Below are 25,471 nucleotides of genomic sequence, written 5' to 3' on the forward strand. Positions count from 1 at the left end.
AGTAATAAAACGTTGAGTCACCTTCACTCTCGAGTTGGACTTAGCCCTTAGTCTGCTGGCAGTTTCCAGCTTTCCACCCTGATGCCTGTGTAAAAGCATGTGTCTGCCTCATCCAAAGGGTTAACATCCAGCCGAAGCAGGACCTGTAAACACTCTAGCAAGTTAAACTGTCCAGCAATACAAATAATTCTGAACAAACTGCCAAGTGTTTTAGGACGAGCTGAATAAAATTCCTTTCCTCTGAACTGTAGCAGACAGGAAGTGTGCTGAACAGAAGCTATCTAGCCATCAGTAGCGACATCCAGTTCAAATTCAGCACAGCACTATTTTGTGGCTGAGTGCAAAACTCCAAAGGGTTTTAAACTGGTGTCTTAGAGCCTGGGTTCATCAAGCTGCCTTGAGCTGTTAACAGTTTGAGAGTTCAAGGACTGGAAATTACATGGGGCCGTGGTTCCAGACTTGCTATATTACGCCTTGGGCCAGTGCCACAAAAGCACTGCTAGTCCAAGGGACCAGTGAAAGTTGTCCTACCAGGGATGCAAATCAAGGCTGCGTGCCGTTAGAGATCACATCTTTTCAGTGGCATTCAGCAGATGATTCCTAGCCCTGGTAGTTGAAGAGAACAGACTGTTACAACCAGTCTTTCCAATTACCCTGTTCACTTCTGCCCGACTTTGTCCACTGCCTGGAAATAAAGTTCAGCACCTGGGGAGCTGCTTCGGCTCCTGGCTCTGTCTGGCTGTCCCAGCTAGGAGTGATTGTTGAGCACAGCCACACACGTCAAAAAGGCCTTGTCAGAGCGACCCATGCCTGGGCCATCTTGGAGAGCGAGTCCTGTTGTAGGCCATGCTTTGGCCAGCCAGGAAGGGTGACGAGTGCAGAAGGTGTTTCGTAGGGCATGTCTGTGCTGCAGATAAGAGGTGTGATCTTAACGCTGGTTAACACAGCAGCAAAGATGCAGCCACTCGACTTTGAACTCAGGTCAGCAGCCCGAGTTCGACCTGGGGCTCCCTTGCAGGCTTTAACTAGCTGCTAACCCAATTAAAAGCCCCTGTGGCTGCTGTTGTAACCCATGCTGGCTAACCAGAGCTAAGAGCGCCCCTTGTGCTTGCAGTGGCGGAACAGCCGTCGACAGGGCAGATCCCAGAACACTGGTGTAGTCACTTACCAGGCGATGGGGCAGCTTTTAGATTCGCCTGTACAAAGCTGCAAGTCTTCAGTGGATCCTGGCTCCCAGGGAGCCCCTCTTGTCTTGCCGGGGTCGGTTTGGTCAGCTGAAGTTTGCCGTCCCCTGGCTCTAAATGAAAATGGGGCTGGTAGCAGGGAGTTCTCAGGGAGGCGTCCTTGGCTGTGAACTCAGACGTGCGTACACCCTTGTCAGATAGCGCCTGGGCTGGGGACTCTCAGCGAGGAGATGCTCCTTCTTGGCTGTACTGTGTGATTGTGGCTGTGCTTCTAGAGCACTGGATGAGGCCGTTCTGAATGAGCCATCAGGCTGGGAGCCGAGGGCCTGGGGTAACTTAGTGCAGGCAGGCCCGGAGCAGTGCGGGACTCCCAAGCTGGCGCTCCTTGCTCTGAGCAAGAGGGGCAGGGTCTGTGGGTGGCGCAGAGCCACTTGGACAGGATCCCTCGGGTGCCAGTCCTGGAATTACACATCTGCAACCCCAGGCTCGTGGGGTTGGCGGGGAGATGCAGTGAGCTGTGGGGTACTGGAGCCTGGGGAATCCCACTGACATCTCCTCACCCTGCCCAGGAAAGCTTTCTTTGGGGGGTGCACCCCCAGTGACAGCATGGCTGAGAATCCGTGAGCTCTGTGCAGCCTGCCTTGTCTGTGCCTCAAGGCGAGCCCGGGCAAGCCTGCTGAGAGCCCCTTTGGCAGGGGAGGCACCTGCTCGTGCAGCTGCTCCACAGAGCTAGTCTGCAGCCCCAGAGGGAGCCCGGCACTGCTAGGAATGGAGCCTGGGGGAGGGATGCTGAGAGTAATCCCCACGAGGCATGTGGTGGCTGGGGGAAAACGGGGGCACTGCTGTGTGGTGGTGGGAGGATGACATGCTATGTCTCTCCCTTTGACGCCCTTACACGGGAGATGCGGCTCCACGTCCTTCTCACCGGCATGCTCGGGGCCGTCCTGGAGGGGCAGGCCGGCTTCTCCTAATACAGATTTCTCCTCTGGATTCCAGGCCTGGATCAGGGATGTCCGAGCTGGCTCTGCCACTTCCTATGGGAACCACATCAAGTCCAGCTGCCGCTTGATATCGTTTAATGCTGACTCGGCAGGTAAGAAGCTGGGAGGGACAGACGGAGCTTTCTTGACTCGGATCTGCGTGGAACATGTAGAACATGCCCATTAACTCTATAATCACTTGTGTTATGGGACCAACTGACATGGGTGCCCCATTGTGCTCGGTGCTGTGCAAAAACACAGCCAGTCCCCGCTCTGAAGAGTTTACTTTCTAATTAGACAAGACAGGGAGAAAGGACACGTTATCCCTATTGTACAGGTGTGGAAACTGAGGCACAGAGGGGCAGGGACATGCAGGGACTAGAAACTGGGTCTCTTGACTCTAGGAAGCTCCAGACTAAGTATAACATGATGCAGTGAGTTAGAGCAACAAACAATTGTGGGCACAATAGGTGAAAGCAGAGGCCGGGAGGGCGAGTTACAATAAGACCATGTGATTACTTATCGTCATCAATGAACCTCTGCCTCATGGGAAAGCTGGCTGTAGCAGCACAGCGTCCCCAGTGCCACGCAGGGCATTGGTTTGGTGGAATGTGGCAGGGAAGCATGGCATACCCCGTCCCCCAGCCTGTGTCTCTGGTTGGCAGCTGCCCCATTCGGGCACTGACCAGGCCTGGCTTTGCTTGGTTGCTGGGATCCACCGATGTTTCTGGAAGTGAACAGGGGGATGAGTGTCCGCTCAATTTGTATTCGTCAATAAAGGACCGTAACTGGAGTGTCTTACGTGGACCCTGGGGACCGTTATCTTCCCCAGTAGCTCTGTGCGTCAAACCAGGCCAGCATGAAGCTAGCAAACTCCCTTGGTGGTGCTCTTTGCCAAACGTCTCATGACTGGCCAACGCGCTCTCCATCAATGGCTGGGGAGGTGTCGCACGAGCTTGGCCCTCGCTCCATGAAGAGTCCTGTGTGACTGTCTCGTACGTTGTCCATTTCACTGCAAATGTGAGTTTCTCTTCGAACCTCCTGCAAGGATGGAACCCAGATCCTGCCGGAGATGGCAGCTCCCCGCCGAGCTGGCGTCAGAGGCATGTTAGCTCTCTGCCCATCTGTCGCTGGCTCCCTTTTGAATGTGGCAGGGCCGTGTTCAGCAAGGGGTGGCTGTGATGGACTGGTGAGCAACTCGTGACCTATGTTGTCTTTCAGGTGTCCTGGGCATTGTGCCACTGGAGAGCCAGCATGGAGGGAAGAGGCCTGTGTCGCAGCTGTGCTGCCATTCAGGTGAGCTGGGTACTCGACCAAAAACCTATTGCGCGTGTTCACTGCACGCCCCGCTGCAGAGTCTGAGCCTCCAGGCATTACATTCCGTCTCCCACCTCTGTCAGCAAGAGGGACCGGCTTGGAATAGAAGGGGCTTGTCCGTGCAGAGCATCAGCATCTATTAACTGTTCTATGTCTCTGTGCACCTCAGCGGACTAGTACATTTGCCATTCCTGCCTCCCTGGGCTGCTAGGAGGGTTAATATCCCCATGGCCCTTTGCATGTGTACAGGGCTAGGCAGACTGGGGCTGTCAAAGGAGCCTAAGAGATCTAGGTACCCAGGCCCCACTGAATTTCATTGGGACTTGGGCGTAGCTCTTTGAAACGCCCAGCTGTGAGTGTGAAGCCCCATGCCCTACCATGCATTGGTGCCTCATTAACTTCTCTAATGAGCCTGTTTCGCTTCCTTTAGTGCTTACGAAAGTGCTTCTTGCAAGTACCAAACAGAACCGAGCAGAGCGAAGTGAGCAAAGAGGAAAGCTGCCCAGGGAGAGTGATTCTAGCCTTGCGTTAACCAGAGCAATGTGGACAAAAGCTTTCTCAGCAGGCCCGGTAAACAGTAAAATGTAGATGGCAGAGAGCAGCCAGAACCTGGGTGTGACATCTGCGAAGGCACTAAAGAAAGAGGCTCATGTGACATGGGGGGCACTGAATGCCAAGGCTAACGTCTGAGAGCAATGTGTCCAAGACAAGGCTGGCAGGCGGGATCGCCATGGAGGTGTGTGCAGCTAGTCATCAAAAAAGGCACGTGGCTGTGAACAAGCTGTGATTTGGAGAGGGCGTAAGCCAGGAGACTCGGGGAGGCCCAGTGGCAGGTGTTCACTGAATCAGCGTGGGCTGAAATGTGCCTTGGCTCTGTCCAAAGGGACAGGAGAGTCCGGAGGGTACAGGTCACTTTCCCTCCTCCCCCCCCCCGGGTGCCACCTGCCTCGAAGATGGGCTTGTTCCTGCGTAGCAGGCGTGGCATGACGACAACGCTGGCAAGTGTCCGAATGGCCCTTGAGGTGCCAGGTCTCTTCTCCCGGGAACAGGGAATCCTGGAACAAAAGCCTCCACAAGAGAAAAGCCGTTTGCGTGGGGCTTCGGTTGCTGCGCTAACTTGGTGCCCCCTGGGTAGAGGTAGCTGGGGTTGAAGAGGAAGGTTACCACCCGGTGCCATCCAGCAATCATTCCCCTGCTTGTGGGGATGTGCTTGGGCTGCCAGCATGGCTGGGTTTTTGCCTGTGTGCCAGGCTTCCCCCTCCCATGGCACCAGGCTGCCTAGAAGACCCTGAGTCATGGGGCAGCAGGAGGCTGTGTCCGAATAGGCCAGCAATCCTGTTGTTGAATCAGAAAGCGAGTGCAGCCAGGGGCTGACAAGTCTGTCCCTCCTGCGCGTTGCCAGTCTGGGCGGCGTGGGAACAGATGGTGCTGATCCGTTGCCATGCACGCCGCCTCCAGGTGTGGTGCCAGAGCTTTGTTGGCACAGTGGTTACTGAGCATGTTTCTTGCCTTCAGGAATCTGCAGCGTTCGCATCTCGTTTCCGACCGGTCGCCTTTCACGTAACCACAGCTTTGAAGAAGAGCAACACTCAAGCTCTTCTCTGGGGGGGGGTGAACCTTGGGCCCTGTCTAGCTGCGTGAGACTCTGCTTACAGGGGGAGAACCAACAGGACATCGGCTTGAACTAAAAACCAGCCGTCTTCCCTGTGTTACTAACGATGCCTCTGAGCCGTCACAGTGGCTGTTACTTTGGGCTTTCGCCAGCGATATGGCTCGTCTGCCCTTTGTTACATTGGGCTCTCTCCAGCAGCACACAGTGGCCATTTGGGGCTTAGCGCTGCAGGGGGAAGGTCATTCTCTTAAAAAAAAATAAAAAAAACATCAATTCGCTGTTAGAACCTGGTGAAGGGCCAGGATCTCCTGGACTGTGTTGGTGGTAGTTCGGAAAGGAGGTGGCGCCTGTCGCCCCATATCCCACCTGACCTGACCGCTTGCTGGGATTGCAGTGCGGCCCCTGGACAGCCTGCTGGTGTCTGAGAGTGCAGGCTGCCTGCTTGAACCAGAGGCGTTTTCGGGGCATATGTAGCAGAGAATCAGAACTTGAGTGAGTTGATTTTTTTTTTTTTTTTTAATGCCTTATGAGCCGGTATCTCATAGCTTTGTACAAACGCAGAAGCACGCAGTGACCTACTTTCTTGAGGGCTGTTAATTACTGTGCCAGCCTCCCTCCCACAGGTCCCTGCAGATGGAGTTACAAGGAGCGCCTTTCAGCTGCCGACATGCCGCACCGGGGAATCACAAAAGGGTTTTTTGTTACCAGTGGCGTCACTTGCTGAAGCAGGACCTCCCTCCCCAGGGTTGCGTCCTGACAGAGATGTGCATCTGCGTGCTGTCCCTGGCGCTGTCTGGGCCTGTCGCCTGCGCCACTGTCTGGCTAAGCCCTGTTGACTGATGTGGTCAGGGTCCCACAGATGTTGATTCTGATCGCACCCCTTAGTTAGCCAGATGTTCTTCTGCCTCTCTTCATGGGTGGCCAGCAACAGAAAATCCACTTGGAGCCATGCCCTTTGTTTGCTGCTTTATGATGGGCACAGAGGGCCCAAAGTATGTGTGTGTTAAAGGAGCGGGTTTGCCCCCGTTAAAGGGTTTAAAAATCAAACCCGGAAAGCTGAGGAATACCAAGTCCCTTCTCTCCTGGCATATGGTAGGAGCTCTTCCAGCCTTCAGTGGGGAGGGAATCTTTCACCCAAAGGGCTTTCTTCCCAATGGCTCCAGGTATTTGAGTTCAGTAGCTGTCACCCCTCCACCCTTCACGGTTTTAAACCGTCATCCAGGAAAAACGGGAGGGAAGACTGGAATTTCCGATGTGAAACCAATCGGCACAAGCTCCTTTTCAGGCCTTTCCGCTCTATCCCGAACAAAGCACAACGGGCTCCGAACCAGTTCTCCCCATCCCTTCGCAGGCCACCTGGGACAGACTGGTTAGCGCGGGGCAGCAGAAGGGAATGGAGCAGCTTCCCCCAGTGTATTAACAAGGGCTGAAATAGCTGGAGCCAATCTGCTCTCCCTAGAGTCCCAGTTCAGCATCTGATCCCATTGAGCATCTGATCTTTTGGCTGCTGGTGGAAATGGACCCGCTGAGCCAGCGGAGGTTTGCCCATTGCTGCCTTCCAGCCTGCCGGGGAGCGGAGGGCTCGAGGGGAAGCACACATTAAGGCTGTCGTAGGGCAGGGAGCGAGTGGGGCGTGGCTGCGGCAGATCTGCTGCTGCCCATGAGCCTGCATGCTGTCGGCGTGAAACTCTGCTCTTCTCTCTCCCCATCAGACGTGGTGACGGACTTTGACTTTTCTCCGTTCGACGCGCTCCTGCTGGCAACGGGCTCAGCCGACAAAACGGTGAGTGTGCATGAAATGGTGACGGGGGGAATGCGAGCGGCAAACCCAGCTGAGCCGGGGAGCTGGGCTGGCCCGTGGCCCTCGGGTCATCTCTTGGCTGTCCCATACAGAGAGCTGGGGCCGGATTGTAGGGCGCTTTTCCTGGGGAGCTAAGGAATGGGGCAGAGGTCAGCTGCGGGGCTGCAAGATGGGGATGCAAAACGGATCTGTTTGGAGGAAGGTGCTGAGGTCTTTGGGGCTACAAGAAGGGCGAAAATGGCTTCCCATTAGTGGGGGGAGGAGCGGCTGCCGAGAGCCCAAGGAGGTCAGTTAGTTGTGGGGTCAGTGCCCCCCTTGGGTCTGGTGCAGTGGCAGGGTCTGGGAAATGTGCTTTGCTAGATTGCATCACAGCAATCCCTGCTGGTGGGGGTGGCAGGCGCGGGAGGTGAGTTCAAGAGGTAGCTGCACTTCTGGGGCCTGTGGGCTGCGTCTCTGCTCTGTGCGTGCTGGGGAGGAGTGTATCAGATCTGTAACCCCCAGCAGCACCCAGGCCGCCTACCCTATTGGGTAGGCCTGGGGACCCCACTGACATGCCAGTGGCCCTGTCTGGGGGGGGACAAAAGCCCAGGAGGTGAATGGCCAAGCACTTGCTGGCAGCTTTCTGTGGTAGGCGAGACCAGTTCAACCCTGTCTCTGCCAATGGGCCCTGGCATGGCTGCTCATGGGACTGGGGCAGGTGGCAAACGGAGCTTTCTGAATGGGTGGCATCTTCTGGGGGGATTTGTGCACGGGCGGAAGTGCCTGGAAGGGATCTTGCCTCCTGGAGTTCACCCTCGTGTCTTGGGCTGTAGGTGAAGGTGTGGCACCTGCCTGAGAGTGGCCAAGACCTGCCCTCCTGCCCTGGAGCGACCCTTGGGCCGGAGGGGTGCCAGGTGGACGCCCTCCAGTTCCACCCGACAGCAGCCGGCGTCCTGGTGAGCGGAGCTGGGAGAATTGCGAAGATCTGGGACGTGGCCCAGCAGCAGCCCCTGACAGGTAGGCACGGCCTTCGCAGGATTGCAGCCCGCTCCCTCGCCTCGGGAGCAGCTGTCTCCTGAGTGATGCTGAAGCCAGTCTCTGCTCTGGGGACTCCTGCTCCCTTCTCGAGCTGCGCCCCTTGGCCGGAGCCTGTCCCGCTGGTGTGTGAGCCCCGTTTCTTTCTGAATGACCTTGGTGCTGGCGAAAAGGCCACCAGGGCAATCCCTTCCCAGGCCCATCAGAGTCTTAACCCTGTCCACTCCACAGGGAGTGCAGGTCCCAGTTACTCCTTGGCGTCCCTGCTGAGACATCCATCTAGAGCGTGTGGTGAGCGGTGGTGTGGACACGTTCTCCCCTAGCTCCGGGCACCCTGAGACTAGTGCACTTGGTGCACTGGCCACCGAACAGCTGGGCTTCAAACTAGGGCCCTGATGGGAAGGAGACGTGTGCCATGGTCGGTCCCTAGAGCAGGCTTTTTCTCCTGGTGCTGCCTGCATCTGAACGGGGTGGGGAGCAGCTCGGACTGGGGCATGCCCCTTTGAGTGGAAACAAACCCAGTTTCAGTTACCTGCTTGGGGTTTTTGGGTCCCCTCCCGCCCCCAGCAAAATTCCATGATTTGAAATGCCCGAAATGAACCCGTGTGGCTGGAGAAGAAACGACTGCCTGCTGGGATGCAAAACGCAGCCCCTCTTCTGAAAGGCTGCCATTTCTGGACTGTGAAATGGCCTGGAGTGAGGCTGTGTGTTTGTGGGGGAGGGGAGGAATCACCCCCTTTTGCTCTCCCCCGGTGGGGACTGAAAGCCATGTCCAGCTGATAGCTTGTGCCCCGCAGGGACTGACTCCCACTCTCGTTCCTCTGCCAGCTCTGGACCCCCACGGTGGCCTGATCCAGAGTGTGGCCTGGAAACAAGACGGCACTCTCCTTGGCACTTCCTCTAAGGTGAGTGGGGGGCGCGATGGATGCGTGGGGCAGGTGGGCGGGCTAGGAATCCCCAGGGCTATTTGCTGAGCAGACCTGTTGTGCGGCGTTCAAGGGTTAACAAAAGTCAGGTGGCTAGGGGGAATGATGAAGCCCCTGTGTAACAAGCGAGCGTGTCTGAAGATCATTTCCCTCCCTCTGCTGCCCTGGCAGTGCCGGCTGCTGGAGCCTGGCCAGCCACCTATTCTCTCAAGTGGCCCAGGGCTGCGCCATGCAATACCTATGGGCAGGCTGCGTGTGACTGAGTGCAGAGGGGAAGGGAGCAGGGGGGGACATGGCAAAATGCAAAGAGCTTCCACATGGGCAGTCTTTAGTCTAGTCCCTGCTGAGCTAGCAGATGCAGGCTGGAAAGGCCTGACCTCTGCTCTCCTTTGAACTGACCCTGGCCTACTCCCTGGTCCAAAAAAGCCTCTCACCCCAGTCTGCTAGGGGAAAAGTAGTTCTTCTTTGAGGTCTTGCTCATGTCGGTTCCAAGCAGGTTCGCGTGCACAATCACGGGAAGGTTTTTCCCCAGCGCTACCCATCAGGTTGGTGCAGGCACCCCTTGGAGTGGTGCCCTCATGGCGCCGTATATAGGGCCCTACTGCCCCATCAGTTCCTTGTTGCTGCCAATGATGATTGTCAGTTTCCCCGCCTTGCGTTTGCAAGCTTTCTTCTAGTTTAGCAGTTCCTGTTAGTTTTAAATCAAGTTAGAATTAGTTGTTAGAGTTGTAGTTTAGAATTAGTTAGGGGAGTTGATCCCCGTTTGTGGTATTCCCCTTCCCAGGGCACTGGGGCATGCTGGGGGCCCAAGGTTTTAAGCCCTGCGGAGCTTGCCATAAACCTATGCCCAAGGGCGACCTGCACAACTCCTGTTTGAGGTGCTTAAGGGAGTCGCACCAAATCGACCGGTGCAAGATTTGTAAAGGGTTTCGCCCCAGGAGCAGACGAGAAAAGGAGTGCTAGGTTCAAGCAGATCCTGATGGAGGTGGCTATATGCCCACAGGCCCTGCACTTTGGTGCGCAATGCCCCGGTGTCGATTCAAGACCCAGTGCCGAAGAAGGGATCGGCCGCGAAAGAATCCCAGCACTGCTCACCAGCGCACAAAGCAGCACAGCACAGGTCTCATTCGCCGGTGCCGCGCAAGAAGCAAAGGACAGGTCAGGGCCGCTCCCCTACGGTGCGCACCGCGGGAAAGGATGCTGCCATGCTGTGCCCCCAGTTGCACCAGACCAAGGAGCTCCCAGAGCCGTCTACGCCGCCCCTGCAGGAGCCCGTGAGTCCGACACACAAGGACTCTTCAGTGAGGGATAGCGAGTTTGAGGAGCTGGACCTCCCCTCCACAGCGGACACCTTTCAGGCAGCAAGCGACTTGATAGCCATGACGGCCCACCAGTCCCCAGCTTTGACAAGAGACAGCTAAAGACATCTGGCACTGCACGTGGCGGTGCCGTCAAGAGGCAAGTCGGCAATGATGTGGCACTAGTCGCCTTCACCACAGCACCGGTCCCTGACGCATCCGGGTCAGTCCCCCTCACCCCGGCTCTGGTCACCCGCACAGCAGCGGTCGCCTGAACTGCGGCTCCAGTTACCATCACTGAGACGCTACTTGGCTTCGCTGCAGCACCGTTCACCGGCAGATCAGTTACGCCCCGGCACCAATCACCTGAGTGCCGGCACCGTTCGCCGTCACCTCGGCACCGCCCCTTTGAGCGCAGGCACCAATCCTCCACGCACTGCTCTCTGGTGCCGTGACACAGCGTCACGGCACCCCATGGTCGCCGAGGGGGGTTCGTGGTCCTCGGACGCAGGGTCGTCTCCACTCAAACGCAGCAGGCACAGGTCAAGTAGGTGCCGCCCTGCAGAGGACAAAGGGCAAGGCCTGCCCATGGGCACGTGGCTTGTTCAATGGCAACTGCCCCAGCAATGGCCCTTCTGGACCCCCTGGGTGTACCACCAGGCCCAGGGAACGCGCTCGAGAGGACCTTACTTGATCATGTCAGACACACAGGCGTGTCGTGCCTTGGAGCGCAGAGCCCCTCCCTGGACCGAGGTCCGTGATCACAGGGAGAAGGAGCCTGCGGCGTCGGCTGGTGAAGGGCATGGTGCCAGGGAGGGCACCAGCACAGAGGAGCGCCCTGAACGGGATGTGGAGGATCTGGACCAGGAGAGGCTGGCATCAGGCCGAGAGCCTCGTCCTCTTCTTCCCCAGACAAAGCGGTGGCGGCTCATCGACCACACACGTCCCCATGGGCGACAGAGCCCATCACCGGCTGCTGAGACGGGTGCCTCAGAACTTGGGGTTGCAAGCAGAGGAGGTTAGAGTCAGTGGACCCGATGGTGGATATCCTGACGCCAGAAGGGCCCTCAAGGGTAGCCTTGCCTCTCGTTAAGACAATTCAGGTCACAACGAAGACCTCGTGGCAGACTGCTGCCTCGATTCCCCCGCCGTCGTGGCGCACAGAGAGGAAGTATTTTGCGCCCTCCAAGGGATACGAATACCTGTTTGCACACCCTCAGCCGGGCTCGCTGGTGGTTTCAGCCATGAATGAGAAAGAAAGACAAGGGCAGCAGGGCCCAGCGCCCAAGCCCAGGGAGCCCAAAAGACTAGACCTGTTCGGAAGAAAGGGGGACTCCAGCTGCGGATTGCCAACCAGCAGACAATTCTCAGCAAATCTAACTTCAACGCATGGGAGGCAATGGACCTTCTCCCGCCCAACTCCAAGTCCAGGTATGGGGCTATGATTGAGGAGGGCAGGGCGGTGGCTCAGCTGTCTCTGTAGGCTGCATTTGATACGGAGGACTCGGCGACACGCACCATGGCATCAGGGTTAGTGATGAGGCATAGCTCCTGGTTACAGGTGTCGGGCCTCCCACTGGAAGTTCAGTCTACAATTCAGGACTTGTCGTTCGAAGGAGAGGGTCTGTTTTCGGAGCAGACGGACTCGAAGCTCCATAGGCTCAAGGACTCAAAGGCAACTCTTAAATCCCTGGGGCTCCGCACACCACCTACCCAGCGGAAGCATTTTAAGCCACAGCAGAGCCAAAGATTCTACCCCCCCCCCCCCCACTCTCTCCCACACACACAAGCCAGGCAGGACTTCTCAAGGAGGAGGGGTAGAAATGGCAGGCGCAAAACTCCTCAGCCTTGTAACCAGGGCAGGGGCTGGGAAAAACAACCCCCGGGGCCGAAGCAGAACTTTTGAAGCCACGCCCGAGGGCCACATTTCAGCTCAGTACTGGATCCTTCATCCTCCTTTCCTGGACTGGCTCTCCCATTTCTATCTGGCCTGGGCCCGTATAACATCGGACAGATGGGTCCTATGCACAGTGGAGCTGAGATACGCCCTCTAGTTCACTTCTTCCCCATCCCTCTTCAGGGACCCCACTCATGAGCAACTTCTCATGCAAGAAGTGTTGCATGCCGGGGCAGTGGAGGAGGTCCCTTGGGACATGAGGGGAAAGGGTTTTTACTCCAGATACTTTCTGATCCCCAAGACAAAAGGGGGACTCAGACCTATCCTGGACCTGCAGAACCTCAACAAGTTCACAAAGAAGCTAAAATTCCACATGGTTTCCCTCGCCTGCATCATTCCCTCTCTGGATCCAGGGGACTGGTATGCTGCTCTTGACCTAAAAGAGGCCTACTTTGATATTTCAGTATTGCCCCCTCACTGGAGATTCGTATATTACCAGTTTACAGCCCTCCCATTCGCTCTCGCATCGGCCTCAAGGGTCTTCATCAAGTGCGTGACCGTTGTTGCGGCTTTCCTGAGAAGGATCCACATTCAGGTGTACCCCTACCTGGACGATTGGTTAGTCACAGGGCGTTCCAGGGACCAAGTGTGGGCCCATGTCATGCTGGTGAGATCGACCTTTGCCGATTTAGGGCTCCAGCTGAACATAAGCAAGTCCACACTGGAGCTGGTACCGAGAATAGAGTTCACTGGGGCAGTTTTGGATTCGGACCAGGCCAGGGTGCTACTCCCAGAGGCTTGTTTCCAGACCATGGGAGCGTTGATAAGGAGCTTCAGGAGCTTTCCCACCACCACAGCTTGGAGTTGTCTCACCCTTCTAGGCCACGTGGCCTCATGCACCTTCGTGGTCAGACACATGAGGCTAAGACTCAGACCTTTCCAGTCGCATCAGTGCATCGTCCCCACAGGGACAAACCGGACAAGATGGTCTCCGTTCCACGTCAAGTGCTGGAAGCCCTGCGGTGGTGGGTAGACCCGGAGCTGGTTTGCAGTGGAGCCCCATTTGCTGCTCCGCAGCCGTCTATGGTGCTGGCCACAGATGCCTCAGCTCTGGGTTAGGGGGCTCACCTCGGCTCACTCACAACGCAAGGTCTGTGGTCCGTGGATGAGCTGTCGCTCCATACAAATGTCCGGGAGCTTCGGGCAGTCCGGCTGGCATGCCAGGCTTTTCTGCCTCAACTCCAGGGGACAGACAACACCCCAGCAATGTTCTATATAAACAGGCAGGGGGGGAACACACGCCTCTCTCCCATGCCGAGAAGCCATCAGCCTGTGGGACTTCTGCATAGCCCACTCTATCCACATGGAGGTGTCAGACCTGCCTGGAGTCCAGAACGAACTCGCGGATCACCTCAGCCGCTCCTTCAGCACCCAGGAGTGGTCTCTCCGCCCAGATATAGCAAGAGACATTTTCCGAAAGTGGTGGTTTCCCCGAGTGGACCTCTTTGCGACGCGCCCCAACAGGAAGTGCCATCGATTCTGCTCTTACCAGAACCACAGCCGAGGTTCCTCAGCGGATGTATTCCTTCTCCCATGGGGCCAGTTCCTGTCATACACCTTCCCGCTGTTCCCTCTGATTCACAAGGTCCTCCAGAAAGTTAGGAGAGACAGGCTTGGTCATCCTCCTCGCCCCAGCTTGGCCCAGGCAGCACTGGTTCTCAACGTTGCTACAGCTGTCCATAGACACACCGGTCACTCTGCCTCTGGTCCCAGACCTTATCGCTCAAAACCACTGACACCCTCTGCCATCCTTCCCCCTCACAGCGTGGAGGCTGCATGGCTGGCTCTAGGGAGGCCATGTGCTCGCTGCAGGTGCGGGAGGTCCTCCTTCGTAGCTGGAAACCATCCACCAGGGTGGCATACGTGGCAAAATGGAAAAGATTCTCCATTTGGTTGTCTCAAAAGGGTATTCCTCCCAACCGAGCTCCGCTGCCTCTTATCCTGGGCTACCTGCTGCAGCTGAAACAGCTAGGGCTGCCTCCTTCATCGATTAAGGTGCACCTAGCAGCAGTCTGTGTTCCATCCCGGGGAAGGAGGCAGATCGGTCTTTGCCAACCCCATGGTGTCACGTTTCCTTAAAGGACTAGAACGGCTTTACCCTACGGTTCATCGCCCCATCCTGGCTTGGGACCTGAATTTGGTGCTTAATAAGCTCATGGGGCCCCCATTTGAGCCGCTGGCTACTTGCTCCCTTCTGTACTTGTCCTGGAAGGTGGCCTTCCCAGTGGCAATCACCTCAGCAAGGAGAGTTTCAGAACTTAAGGCATTGACCTTGGACCCACCATATCCAGTGTTCTACAAGGGCAAGGTGCAGCTGTGCCCTCACCCAGCTTCCCTCCCCAAGGTGCTCTCCCACTTCCGTGCAAGTCAGGACATCTTTTTGCTGGTGTTCTGCCCTAAGCCGCATGCCAGCAGCAGGGACCATGCCCTCCATTCACTTGATGTTAGGTGAGGAGGTTTACGGTTACCATGGATTTGAAATAAACTTTTATTTACCGGATATTTTCAAGACACTGTCACTTCACATCAGACTTACCCAGTTATTCACATCGTCATAACATCACCAATAAGGCCCTTCTTAATCTGCGATATTGCGGAAATTGCGGATTCTGTAATATTCGGTTTCCAGTATATTTCTGACAGTGGGGAGCCCTGGTGGCCGACTGCAGGAACATCACGGAAAAGTAACAATGGACTTTATTACGGCAAATAATAAGGTCCTTTATTACTTTCCTGCAATTTTCCATGGCTTTGTCTGCAATTCGGCTGCAAGTTTTTGAGAATCATCCTGCAATTCAAGTAGGACCTTATCATAAATAGTCTGCCAGGCAGTGCTACAGCATGGCCAGCAGGGGTCACCCATGATTTTCCTTGGTGTTTAATTGGCCTGGCTTCCGGCAGCAGCAATGATTAGGGGTGTGCAAAAGTGCTTGAGATCTCCTGCTGAACGAAGCTTGATCCATAATTGGAACCACCTGGATTCAAACTAAATTCCTGCAACGTGCCCCTCTCTCTGATTGTCTGATCATTCCTGTGTCCCACAGCCGTCTGCACCTCACAAGATCTCTGGGGCTGGTACGCGTGTTCCTTGGCTGGGCTGGTGCTGGGCTCTCCCTAGCTACCAGTACTTCGCAGGCATGCTGCACTTGGTGCCTCTGGCAGAGGAAGCGAGGCAGCTGTATCCTTGCTGTAATACTGAGCCTGGCAAATCTGGCTCCATCTGGCTAATGCATAGTAGCTCTAACTGCTGCTTGTGGAAGGCCACTTGCTCAGAGCAGCCCAGGTAATCGCATGTCTTCGGCTATCTATTCCCACGACTGTGTCTGCTCTGCCTGACGGCAGCTGGCGCATGCTGCGCTCTTTGTCCTGTCCCGTCTGTGTGCCCACGTGCTGGCAGACAGCATGGGTGAAGGGGGTGTGAAGACAATCCACTGATGTGCCAAGCAGCTGATGTTCTCGTGACTCATGCTGGTGGCCGTGGCTTGACCCTCGGGCATTCCATGCCTGCAAGGATCCCCTCTTCTGCCAGTTGCTGAGGAAGCTTTTCTCCATCTGAGTGCGTCCGAGCACATGGCTTCCAGGGGCCAGCGTGGAAGGGGCTGACGCCACCCGTTGCTGTGGAAGAGACGACAGAGCCTGGGGGATCCTGGGCCCCTTGGTTTGGTAGATGCTATAAGCAAACAGGATGCTTCAATGGCAGGGGAACTCTTGGCCACCTGCCTTCAAGGGGCATTCTGTCATTAGCTTAAATGGGACCGGGATTTCACCCCCTGTCTCTGGCCCAGCACTTCTTCAATCCCACAAGTCCCTGATGACAGAGCTTTTGTCACGCACCAGCTCCTCCAAAGCCACTGGGTCCCTGCCAAGCTCTGTCCCGGCTTGCGAGCGCTCACTTCCTTTCCTGTCCACCTTTTGTGGAGGGAGCTCCCAGCACGGTGCATAACTAAGACTCTCTCCTCGCACTCCACTCCGCCTGACTTCTGCAAACGATCCTGCCCTACAACGCCCCCTCCTCCTTTCTTCTAGTTAAATCCTTAGCCCTGTTCCAGCAGTGCCTGGGCTGGGCCAGGCCAGTGTGCTAGGCGCTGTACAAACAGAAGCAATCCCTGCCCTGGAGAAATTGGAGCTAAATGATCAGGCTGACAGCGTCTGGGCGGAAGAGGGCTATACACAGCCTGGCCCCTGGGATGCTCAGCCCACAGCACGGCAGAGCTACCAGTGTGAGCTGGCTTGTGTTGGGAGGTGATTAGCTAAACGGCCGGGGGTTGGGTAAAGGGGAGTGTGCAGGGCAGGTGGAGAGATGGGGGAGGGCATTGGCACTGGCGCTGTCCACAGGAGGCAAAGAATGACCAGTCCGAGCATCGGATGCTGCCAGCTGCGGCTGATCCAGCCCACTCGTGTGCTTGTGAGGGGACCTTCCCAGCTTGGTTTCTTCCCCAGGCTCAGGTGGCCGTGGGATGGGGGTCCTCTGAGGGGGATGGAGGTGGAGGGATAGCGTGGCCAGTCTCCCCTCCTGGGATGGCTCTCCCTGCTTTCTCCACTCCTGCCTGCTTGCTTTCCACGTTGGATTTCAGCAGGTGCCGCAAATGCCCCTGGCACCTCTGATGCTCCTTGGAAGATGAAGGGGGGGGGACAGACTCTGATTTCCCCTAAAGCTCCTGGGCGGGTTCCACTGGCCTGTGATTACCTAGCACTGGGTGGGAGTGAGGGACGGGGGCACGGGCAGCGAGCTGTGGCACCACTCTGCTCAGCCAGCCTGGGGGATGGAAATGGGCGCTGGTCAGCGGGTCTGAGGCGTGCTTGAGCAATGGTTGTGGCTCCGGCTGTGAGGCCCTGGGCCCCACGCAGGCGAGGACATGTCGCAAGGGCAGTCACTGTGAGGCTTTTTGCCCTTTGTACCAGGCAGCGATGGTGGTGGGAGGGAGGGAGGCCTAGCTCCATTAGGGCCCTGGGTGTCCGCCTGGATTCTTCCCATTCTGGCCACTGTTAAAGGATCTGTTTGTGTCCCCTGTGACACCTGGGTGGCCCGTGGCCTTCATGACCCGGCGCTGTGTGTTGAGAACTTAGTGGCATGGTGCACATGAAGGACGGCACTGCAGCTGCCCTTCCTCACCAGCCGGGCTGGGCCGGCTTCGTCCCTGCCAGACCTACAAACGCCAGCTTCCTCCCCCAGAGCTGGGCCGGCTCTGCAGGGCCACCAGAAGTGAACGCGGCACAAACTCCCCAGCAGTGCATCCGCCTGTGAATACCCCCTGGAGCAGAGCTGGAGCCTCACCTGCTGTCTCCTTTCAGAGCAGGGCCTCAGCCTGAGACGGCTGCACCCAGAAATGCTAGGGAGAGCTGTGCCGGGGGCATACAGCAAAGGTGTGATCCAGAGAGGGCAGAGTAACACATTGCCTTGCTGTAGCACCTTCCCTCCAAGCACCATGCACGCCCTAGGCACATCCTTACTCCCAATGTACTGGGCTGGGAGCGGGTCCTGAGGCCCACAGGTAGAGCCAGGCCAAAGCCGTGAACAGAACCTTGCAATCTTGCATTCCAGGCAGCAACACTCCTGTGTATGCAGCACCGAGCGCCAGGGGCCATCAGTCACTACCGTCGTAATAAGATCCATGAGTGCCAACTCGGTTCAGCTCACCCGGGAGTCGGTGACTTCCGTCCTAAGTGAACTCGCTGGTTACTCCTGACCCAGGTCATGCGCAATCCCTGAGTGGTCCCGGGGACAGCAGAAGCAAACGTCTGTCCTGTCTGATGCAGGGAAGGGAGGGGCTCGGCCCGTTGAGGCAGGGGTGTGTTGGAAAGTCACCAGTCCCATTCTGGGCACTGTAGAACTGACAAATGAGGGGGGGGGGGTGTCAGAGCTGCCTGGGTTTGGAGACACCAAATCTGTATGCTAGGTGGGGCACCCCACCGCACCAGGGTAGCTGATCCTGTGCTGCGTTGGGAAGGAGAAGAGGGTGGTGTGGGAGGGACCTAGGGCGAGCGAGCACTAGATGGCGCCCGTGACCCACATAGTGCTCCGGAAGGGCCGGCTGCGCAGCGCTTTCCCTCCCGGCTCAGAGCACCCAGCTTAGCGCTGCAGCGCACCCCAGCCTTGCCTGTGCTCGACTCTCCCGCAGGAGCCAGGGCGGGCAGGCTAGTGCTGCCAGGGTCCTGCCATTGAGCCCTGTGCTCAGAGCCGGCCTGGGGGACATGGGGTCAAACACAGCCCTGTCCTTGCTAGCGTCCCATGACTTTTGGAGCCCACCACCGCTGATGCAAGGGGAGAGCCCCTCCAGGCGTCTCTGCAGGCCAGGGCTCTGGGGCTCTGTCCTCTCGCACCCATCTTCCCAGCCCCCGGGGAAAGGCTGGGGGTGCTGGCCTCTGGCACCTGGCAGAAAAGCTCGGTTCAGATTTCAGTGCATGCAGCATCCCGAACAGCTTGGATCGGAGTCCTTTCTCCTGACGGGTGTGGCTTCCTTGTGGGGTCACAACCTCGCTAGTTCTCTGCACCACCAGACCTTGGCTCACTGGCTGGGGGGAGCTGCCTCGTGGGGTGGGAGAGGCATGCCTTAAAAGTTCCCACTCCCCAGAGCTGAGCAGGGGACGGGTTGCAGAGCCCAGCAGCCATACACGACCCTTTGGGCCGGGAAGTGTGGAATATCGTAGCCACATCTGGTAACAGGGTAACTGGACTGCAACGACCTCGCTGGAACTTGGGCAGAATTCCACACCTGGCTTGTCTGGCACGGTGCACTCGCCCGTGGGCAGGAGGGGGCAGAGCTTCCATCTGCCAGCCTTTGCACAAGAGGGCTGTGCCTGTAGCCCCTCCTGGGTTGGTGTTAACTGAGAGGCGTGCCCTCTGGTGTGACATCACCCACCCATGTGTGGCATTCGGGTAGAGGATTCCTGTCCGAGTGCTGACTAGATCTGGCTGTTCATGTGAAACCAGGCTTCTTGCCCCTTCCCCTGAAGTACCGGCTGCTGTCAGAGAGGTTCTTGAAGCAGATGGATCTTGGGTCTGATCCAGTCTGGGCCTTCCTAAGGAGTCCTGGGAGTCCCGCTGTGGGGAAGTTGGTCCTTTCCCGTCTCTTGCTGCTGTTGCACAGATGTGGGGCTGGGGAAACGGCTGAAAGGAAGAATTCCCTGGGCTCCGCTACACTGCGCAGATAGACCGGGGAGTAAGTGCCTTTGTTCTGGGGCGTAGCAGCAGTGTGTTGTGTGTGTTCAGTCCCCTGACCTACTCCCTGGTCCTCTGGATGGGGGGCTGGCCTGAATCAAAGGCTGCAAGTCTGCGGCAAGGCAAACACTGTCCCGTAGGCCCTAGGGCTAGTGTGGGACTGGGCCCAAGGAAGGGAGCGTGCTTCAGGCCTGCAGAACCCCTCCAGCTCTCAGTGGGGAATGGGCCTGATGCCCCTTTGTAATGCCCTTGAGCCAGCGATAGCCCTGACGCTGTAGCCTGCAGTGCTGGGGAATCCACCGTTTCATCATGGCCGCCAGGTCGTCCGGTCATGGTGGAGTTGCTGCTGCTGCTGCTGCTGCTAGGAGCACATAATGAGAACTAGGATCTTGGACTGTGGACGAGTCTCCCAAGGGAAAGGGTTGGAAGCCTGTTTGCTTGGAACACTTAAAATCACCTGGAGGAAAAACTAGCAAAAGAAGCATACTGTTGTTCTGGGTTTGTACAGCTCCTAGCACCACGGAGCCCTGCTGTGTGCCTGGGGCTGTGAGGTGCTAGGGTGATACCCTGAGCTGAACAGCCGGGCTTCACTCACTCTGCTGTCTCAAAGTGATTTAGGAACATGGCCCATCTGAGAGGCGGTATGCCAGTGGGACGCCTGAGCGGCTGGGCGCCAGGGGAAGTGTGGTGAGGTCCTGGCTCTTTAGACTCAGCCCCCAATGCAGTTTCTCTTTGCCCAAGGCCCAGGTGTTTCTAGTCGCTCCTCCTCTGCCAGGAGTGTCTCTGGGGCAGGAGTGACCCTAGCAGCTGGGCCTGTCGGCACCTCCAAAGCCCTTGTGGCATTTCTTGTAACTATTATCGCTTCCACCGAGGGCTTCTCCTCCCTTGATTCACATTCCGCCTAGACACAGCCCAGGGCACGTGGGCAGACAAAACAGACCCGCTGGGCTCTCCCAGACCGAGATAAGAGCTCACCAAGGACGCGAGCGAAGAGGAAACAGCCCACAGCCAGAGGTCCCCAGGGCTGTGGGCTCTGCTCCCAGAAAGCCAGACAGTGGCTGTGGCCCATGCTAGGAGGAGGGGGCGGAGATGGAGTGGGAATCCGTGCCTGTGTCCTTGGTTACCGTGGGTGGTTGTCGGGGCAACATTGAGCAGGGGCTTGATCCCTGCGGCCCTGGCCTGCCAGAGGAGTTTGCAGGGCAGTCAGGGTCCTGGGTATGTTAGAAGGTGGAGGAGCCGATTGGGGACAGCAGGACAGCAGCTAATCGTAGGGGCCCCAGAATTGTCTGACCCTTGGTAAAGCTCCCAGACTCTCTCAGCTGGTTCTTGCCCGGAGCTCTAGCGAGATGGGGGGGCATCAGGCTGAGGATTCGGGGGCTGGGAGTGCATCGATCGCCATCACCACGCTCCCCCTGCGTATGGCAGGGCTGTCCATCGAGTAATGCCCCAACTCAGGCCTTGGTCGTTGTACTAATGCCAGGGCAAAGGAGCAGCTTTCCCATGCAGCAGCTGCTGGGCCCCTCTGTCCTGCCAGTCCTTTGAGCTGCTACTGCAGGGAGCCTGCAATTCCTTCCCTAGCAGCTTCGGGGTCAGATGTGTGCCCTCCTCATTCCGCTCCCTTCCCCAACCTGTGAGCTCCTGCGGGAGGGGGAATAGGGGCGGGCCCCAAACTAAGCTGAGCGCGGAGCCTGCCTGCCAAGGGGGGGGCGGATTGAGGCGAGCCCCGGGCTGGCTCTGTCACTCCGGCGTGTTTGTGCCTTGGTTTCTCCAGAGCCGGCGTGCGTGTGCAAAGCTGGTGGCTTTCTAAGTGCCGTCCGTGCCCCTGGGGTCCGTACACGATGGTACTCTGCCACCGCAGATGCTGCTGCCTCGCTGGAGCTGAGGGGTCACTGTGTAAACCTGCGTGTGGCAGAAGCCAGCAGGCTGGAGACCGAGCAGAGAAGTGGACGAAGAAGGGTGGTTTATCGCAGACCCTTGATTTTGTGTGTAATTGCACTTTGATCTCTGCCCAGCTGGTTCCCCGACAGCACGTCCTAGGCTGCACGGTTTCCCTTTCCTTCCCCGAGGTGCAGTGAAGTGGTTTTTTAACAATGCAGACGAACAGAACCTGGGGCCTTAGAGCCCCTCGGCAGGGCTGTCACGGGCTGCGGTTACGGCTGGGCAGATGTCCGGTACCAGAGCAGCATCGTTGCAGCAGCTTTGGCTAGCCATGGGAGTCGTTCCCAGGGGTGTGGGCAGCCCACGCAGCTGTGACGCCGTTGTTCCGGCACCTGAGCCAGCTCCCTGACCGCTGAGTCGATGTGAGCTGCGATCACCCCTGCAGAGACACCCTTAGAGCGGCTGATTTACAGGCAACTGGTTGCAGGAGACCCATTAATCGAGCTGCGTGCTGCAGCAGTGCTCCAGCGGGGCGTGGGCCCTGGGGCGCTGCAGGGTGGCGGTGCTGGTGGCTGCCCTGACGCTGCCAGGCCCCAAGCGCTCTGCCTGTGCCAGGTCCTCCCGGCAGGAAGCGTGGGGCAGGGACTGAAGGGCCTGCCATCTGTTACTCAGTGGAGACGCACCCCTGCTAGAGCCCGGGGGGACCCCCTTGATCGCTCTGGCCATTGCCCCCACTCCAACAAAGTGCAGAGCAGCCCCATGACAACCGGCTCCATGGGCAAAGTCTGGCTTGCCCATCCCCACCCCCCACTGGTCACTTAAAGCCGACTTCATCGGGTTCCCCTCTGGGGTGCCCTTTGGGAAGGGATGTGGCGGGAGATTGGCCATAGGGCGGGGTTGTCAATAGGCGGCCCGCGGGCCAGATCCGGACCGCCACTTGCTTCTGAATGGACCCCGAGATCTTTTTCTTTACTTATGATTGTTGTCGTTGTTGTATTATGGAGTCTGTACCTTGACTAGACCTTGATCAAGAAGTTTGGATCTTGACAAAAAAGAATGGATTACCCCTGCCGTCGGGGCAAGGGAGCCAGCAGCCCTGCGGGGGGTGGAGGTCATTCGCTAGTGTTGTTTTGTGGCTGGGGGTCCCCCGTGCCTTCAGCCCAACAAGCGGTAACTGCCCTGCGTTCCCTGGGGTGCTCACCTTATGTTCTTCGCCTTGTATCTCCGCAGGATAAGAAGCTGCAGATCTTCGACCCAAGGACCAAGCCAGCTGCAGTCCAGGTATTTCCTTCTTTCCTTTGTCTGCCCGGGAAGGGAGGGGGCAGGGGGCGGCAAACCCGGGTGGAGCAGAGTGAATTAGGGATCGGATGGGCCCTGTAGAAGGGGCTGAATCCAGCCGAGTGCTAGAAGGAGCAGATAGGCTGGAGCCTGTCTGAACAGGCTTGTTGCTGCACGGTGTGGGACCCCTCAGGGTCTGATTTTTTGGGAGAGGGCCAGGGTTTGGAAGGACATGATTATAGGCTGAGCTGGCAGTGGCCATGCTCTTGGCAGCACCCTGCAGACTGCTCAGCATGGGATAAAGAATTGTAACAGCCTCGGGCATTCATGTGCCCAAACCACTCAATCTTGTGGCTAGAAATGGATGCTGCCGCCATGTGCTCTGGCTGCCTTTTGCCTGCTGGCGTCCGGCCTGTTATCCCCTCCTCCTGCCTCAGGCCCTCACTTGGGAGAAGCTTTTAGGCCAGGAAGACTTTGGTGTGGGACGCCTGCTTTCAATCTGCAGTCCCCTTTCAACCTGATGTCCCAGGAATTCAAACCGACTGTCTGGGCCCATCTGTGGTCAGCGTCCCAAGCTCTAGTGGGGAGGCAGGTGGGTCCCATGTGTGTGGTTTGCCTCCAGGTTTTTCCAGCAGTTGCTTGGAAAAGTAGCAGCGCCCTGAGGTCTGGCTGGCCGACTCAGCACGGCTCAGCAAATGCAGGGAGCAGAAAATAAATAGTGGGCTAGGAGCTGCATTCAGCACCGAGCCCCGATCAGAGGTTTCCTGTGGCTTCTGGGATCTCAGATGAGGAAGCTGACATCCCTCTGCTCTCCGGGATGGCAGAAAGAGCTAGTGGCTTCCCTTCTGCATCCAGCCTGTCCGGTTTTTCTTCCCAAACGGTCACCCGGGGCTGTGCAAGGAGACTTTCAGCATCCGCGCCCTCTTGCCTCTTCTTGCTCTGCAATTATATGTTGGACACTGGCTGGCGTGGTGCCCCCAGTCCCGTGGCGTCAGAGGGACCTTGGGGTGCGCCATTTAGGCCCTTCTGCCGTCCTTGTGGCTGGACCTGTAGAGAATTCCCTAATACCGCTCGCAGCCGGTGGAGATTCCTCTTCAGCAGACAGTCTGCTCTGCGGGGTGTCCATCTGTCCAGTGGCCCAGACTGAATGCCTCCCCAGGGGGCTATTGCCGGAGGTCGTCCGTTCTGGCAGAAGTCTCTCAGTGCCTGGTTCCTGCTCTCCCCAGTGCTTTCAGCGGCTGGAGGTGTCAGGACAAGCAAGGGAATGGGGGTGAACCATGCTTTATTGGCCCCGAGTGCTGCGAAGCACAGCCCGTTGCTGGCGAGTTGACTGTTATGAGTATTTGCCACGCACGAGAGGGGCTGAGGAGAGGTGGATCTGGGGTGCACGGGGTGTCGGCTAGCTGGGGCAGGGCAGCGTGGGCTGGGGTGCGTCTCAGTGCCATGCCGGTCGCCGGTCACCCTTACCCCATCCTTTGGCCTGTCCCAACAAATGGCTCCAGTTGCGTGGATCCTTCCGCGGGAGGCCGTGGAGATGCCACTCGTGCACATGCCTGCAGTCTTCTCCATGGAAGTAGCCAGAGGGCTGGCTGGCAAAGGGTGCAGGCCCTCCCTCCCCTGGGGCTGAGCGTTAGACCTGGGAGAGGAGCTAGGGCTGGGCTGGGCTGGGGTGTCTCACAGGGCAGCACCTAGCGCGGTCTGAACCAGCTGGTTCAGATCACCATACCCCCTTGGGCTGTTCTATCTTGGCTAGCGAGCCAGTGCCCCAGCATGGCTCTGGGGGCTCCCCGCGCGTGGAAGAGCCTGAACTGTGACCGCCTGTGGTATCACCGGTCCTGCCGCAGTCTTCCTGTGCATAGGAAGTGTTGGCTCGGTGTCCTGGCATGGCCTGACTCCTCCTCCCTTCTCTTTCCATTGGCTGCATTACCCTGCCTTCTCAACACGGCCCAGCTGTGGAGGAAAGGGGCCACATCCCACCTCGGAGGTGGTTATACATCAGTGGTGAGAGAGCTGGGATCTCCGCGGTTGGAGAGCACTGTGGGAATAAGACGTTCAGCGACACTAGGAATTTACATCTGTACAGCTACGTCTCTTGAGGCGTGAAAGATCCACTTGCCTGAGACACGACACTATACCAATCTAACCCCTGCGTAGACAGCGCTTGCTGCTGCCCCCCGGGGAGGTGGATTACCTACGCCGATGGCAGAATGCATGGGTGATGTCTACACTGCAGTGCTACAGCTGTACTGCTGTAGCGTTTTAAGTGTAGATGGGCTCTGTCTCTTCCCATTTGGGTATTAACCAAAGCCCCTTGCGCACGGTCCTTTCTCTTCCCTGGGGTGGGTAGAAGCAAAGAGCCGGTCGCTGGGAAGTGGAGCCGCTAACACCAGCCGGCATGGCAAATGTTCACCTTTGGAACTCTTTCCCTCCCGCTGCATACCCAGTATGGATGCAGAGCAACAAATCTCTCTCTGCCTGCGCACAACCCGGTGCTACTCCAGAGCTCCCCTGTTTATTTCCTGCAAGCCCATGTGGTTGTATGATGGAAGGCCAGCAAGGGGCGAACTCAGCGGGTTCCAGCCGCGTCTCCAAGGGAGGGTGCACCTCGTCTAGCTGAGGTATTAAAAACATTGTGTGAATGATGGTGGCAGCTCGCTTGCCTCCTCTGCTGCCTGACCCGTTGATATTTGCGGCCAGTGTGAGCCTCTCATCTGTGTCCACATCCGCCAAGAGAAACACGCACCTTCTCGGCAATTACCAAGAAATGCTGAGTTGCAGCCATAATCCAGTCTCTCTCATAGTTAATGAAGATGTTTAGTCTTCTAGAAATGCCGCATGTTATGTTGTGCCGAAGAGGGAAACTTTAAAATGCCATAAATCCTCAGAGTTTGCACAGCATTTATTGAGCCAAGAGGAATCAAATCTGATTTTCCTGTTGCTGGAGCGGCTGGGTTGCTTGGAAGGGCTGTTACTAAATTGTGTCCTGTCAGGGCCGCGGTGGAAAATCGTGGGTTGCCGTGCTCTGGCCTTCGACGTGACCCAGTCTGTCCTGCAGCTGTTGAAGCAT

General features: G+C 57.4%; 1 protein-coding gene across 1 annotated transcript in view; it reads left to right on the forward strand.

The window, feature by feature from the left end:
• CORO7 (coronin 7) overlaps positions 1-25,471 on the forward strand; it is a 140,194-nt gene that overhangs the window by 9,007 nt on the left and 105,716 nt on the right. Inside the window, exons 2-7 of the mRNA XM_067551111.1 lie at positions 2,181-2,277; positions 3,386-3,460; positions 6,806-6,876; positions 7,707-7,890; positions 8,737-8,813; positions 22,357-22,407. Coding sequence (XP_067407212.1) covers positions 2,181-2,277; positions 3,386-3,460; positions 6,806-6,876; positions 7,707-7,890; positions 8,737-8,813; positions 22,357-22,407 — 555 coding nt within the window. The remainder of the gene's footprint in view (positions 1-2,180; positions 2,278-3,385; positions 3,461-6,805; positions 6,877-7,706; positions 7,891-8,736; positions 8,814-22,356; positions 22,408-25,471) is intronic.

This window comes from Emydura macquarii, unplaced genomic scaffold (genome assembly GCF_026122565.2).
Source record: "Emydura macquarii macquarii isolate MOO-44397 ecotype Brisbane River unplaced genomic scaffold, CSIRO-AGI_Emac_v2 contig_1348, whole genome shotgun sequence".
Classification (NCBI taxonomy): Eukaryota; Metazoa; Chordata; order Testudines; family Chelidae; genus Emydura; species Emydura macquarii.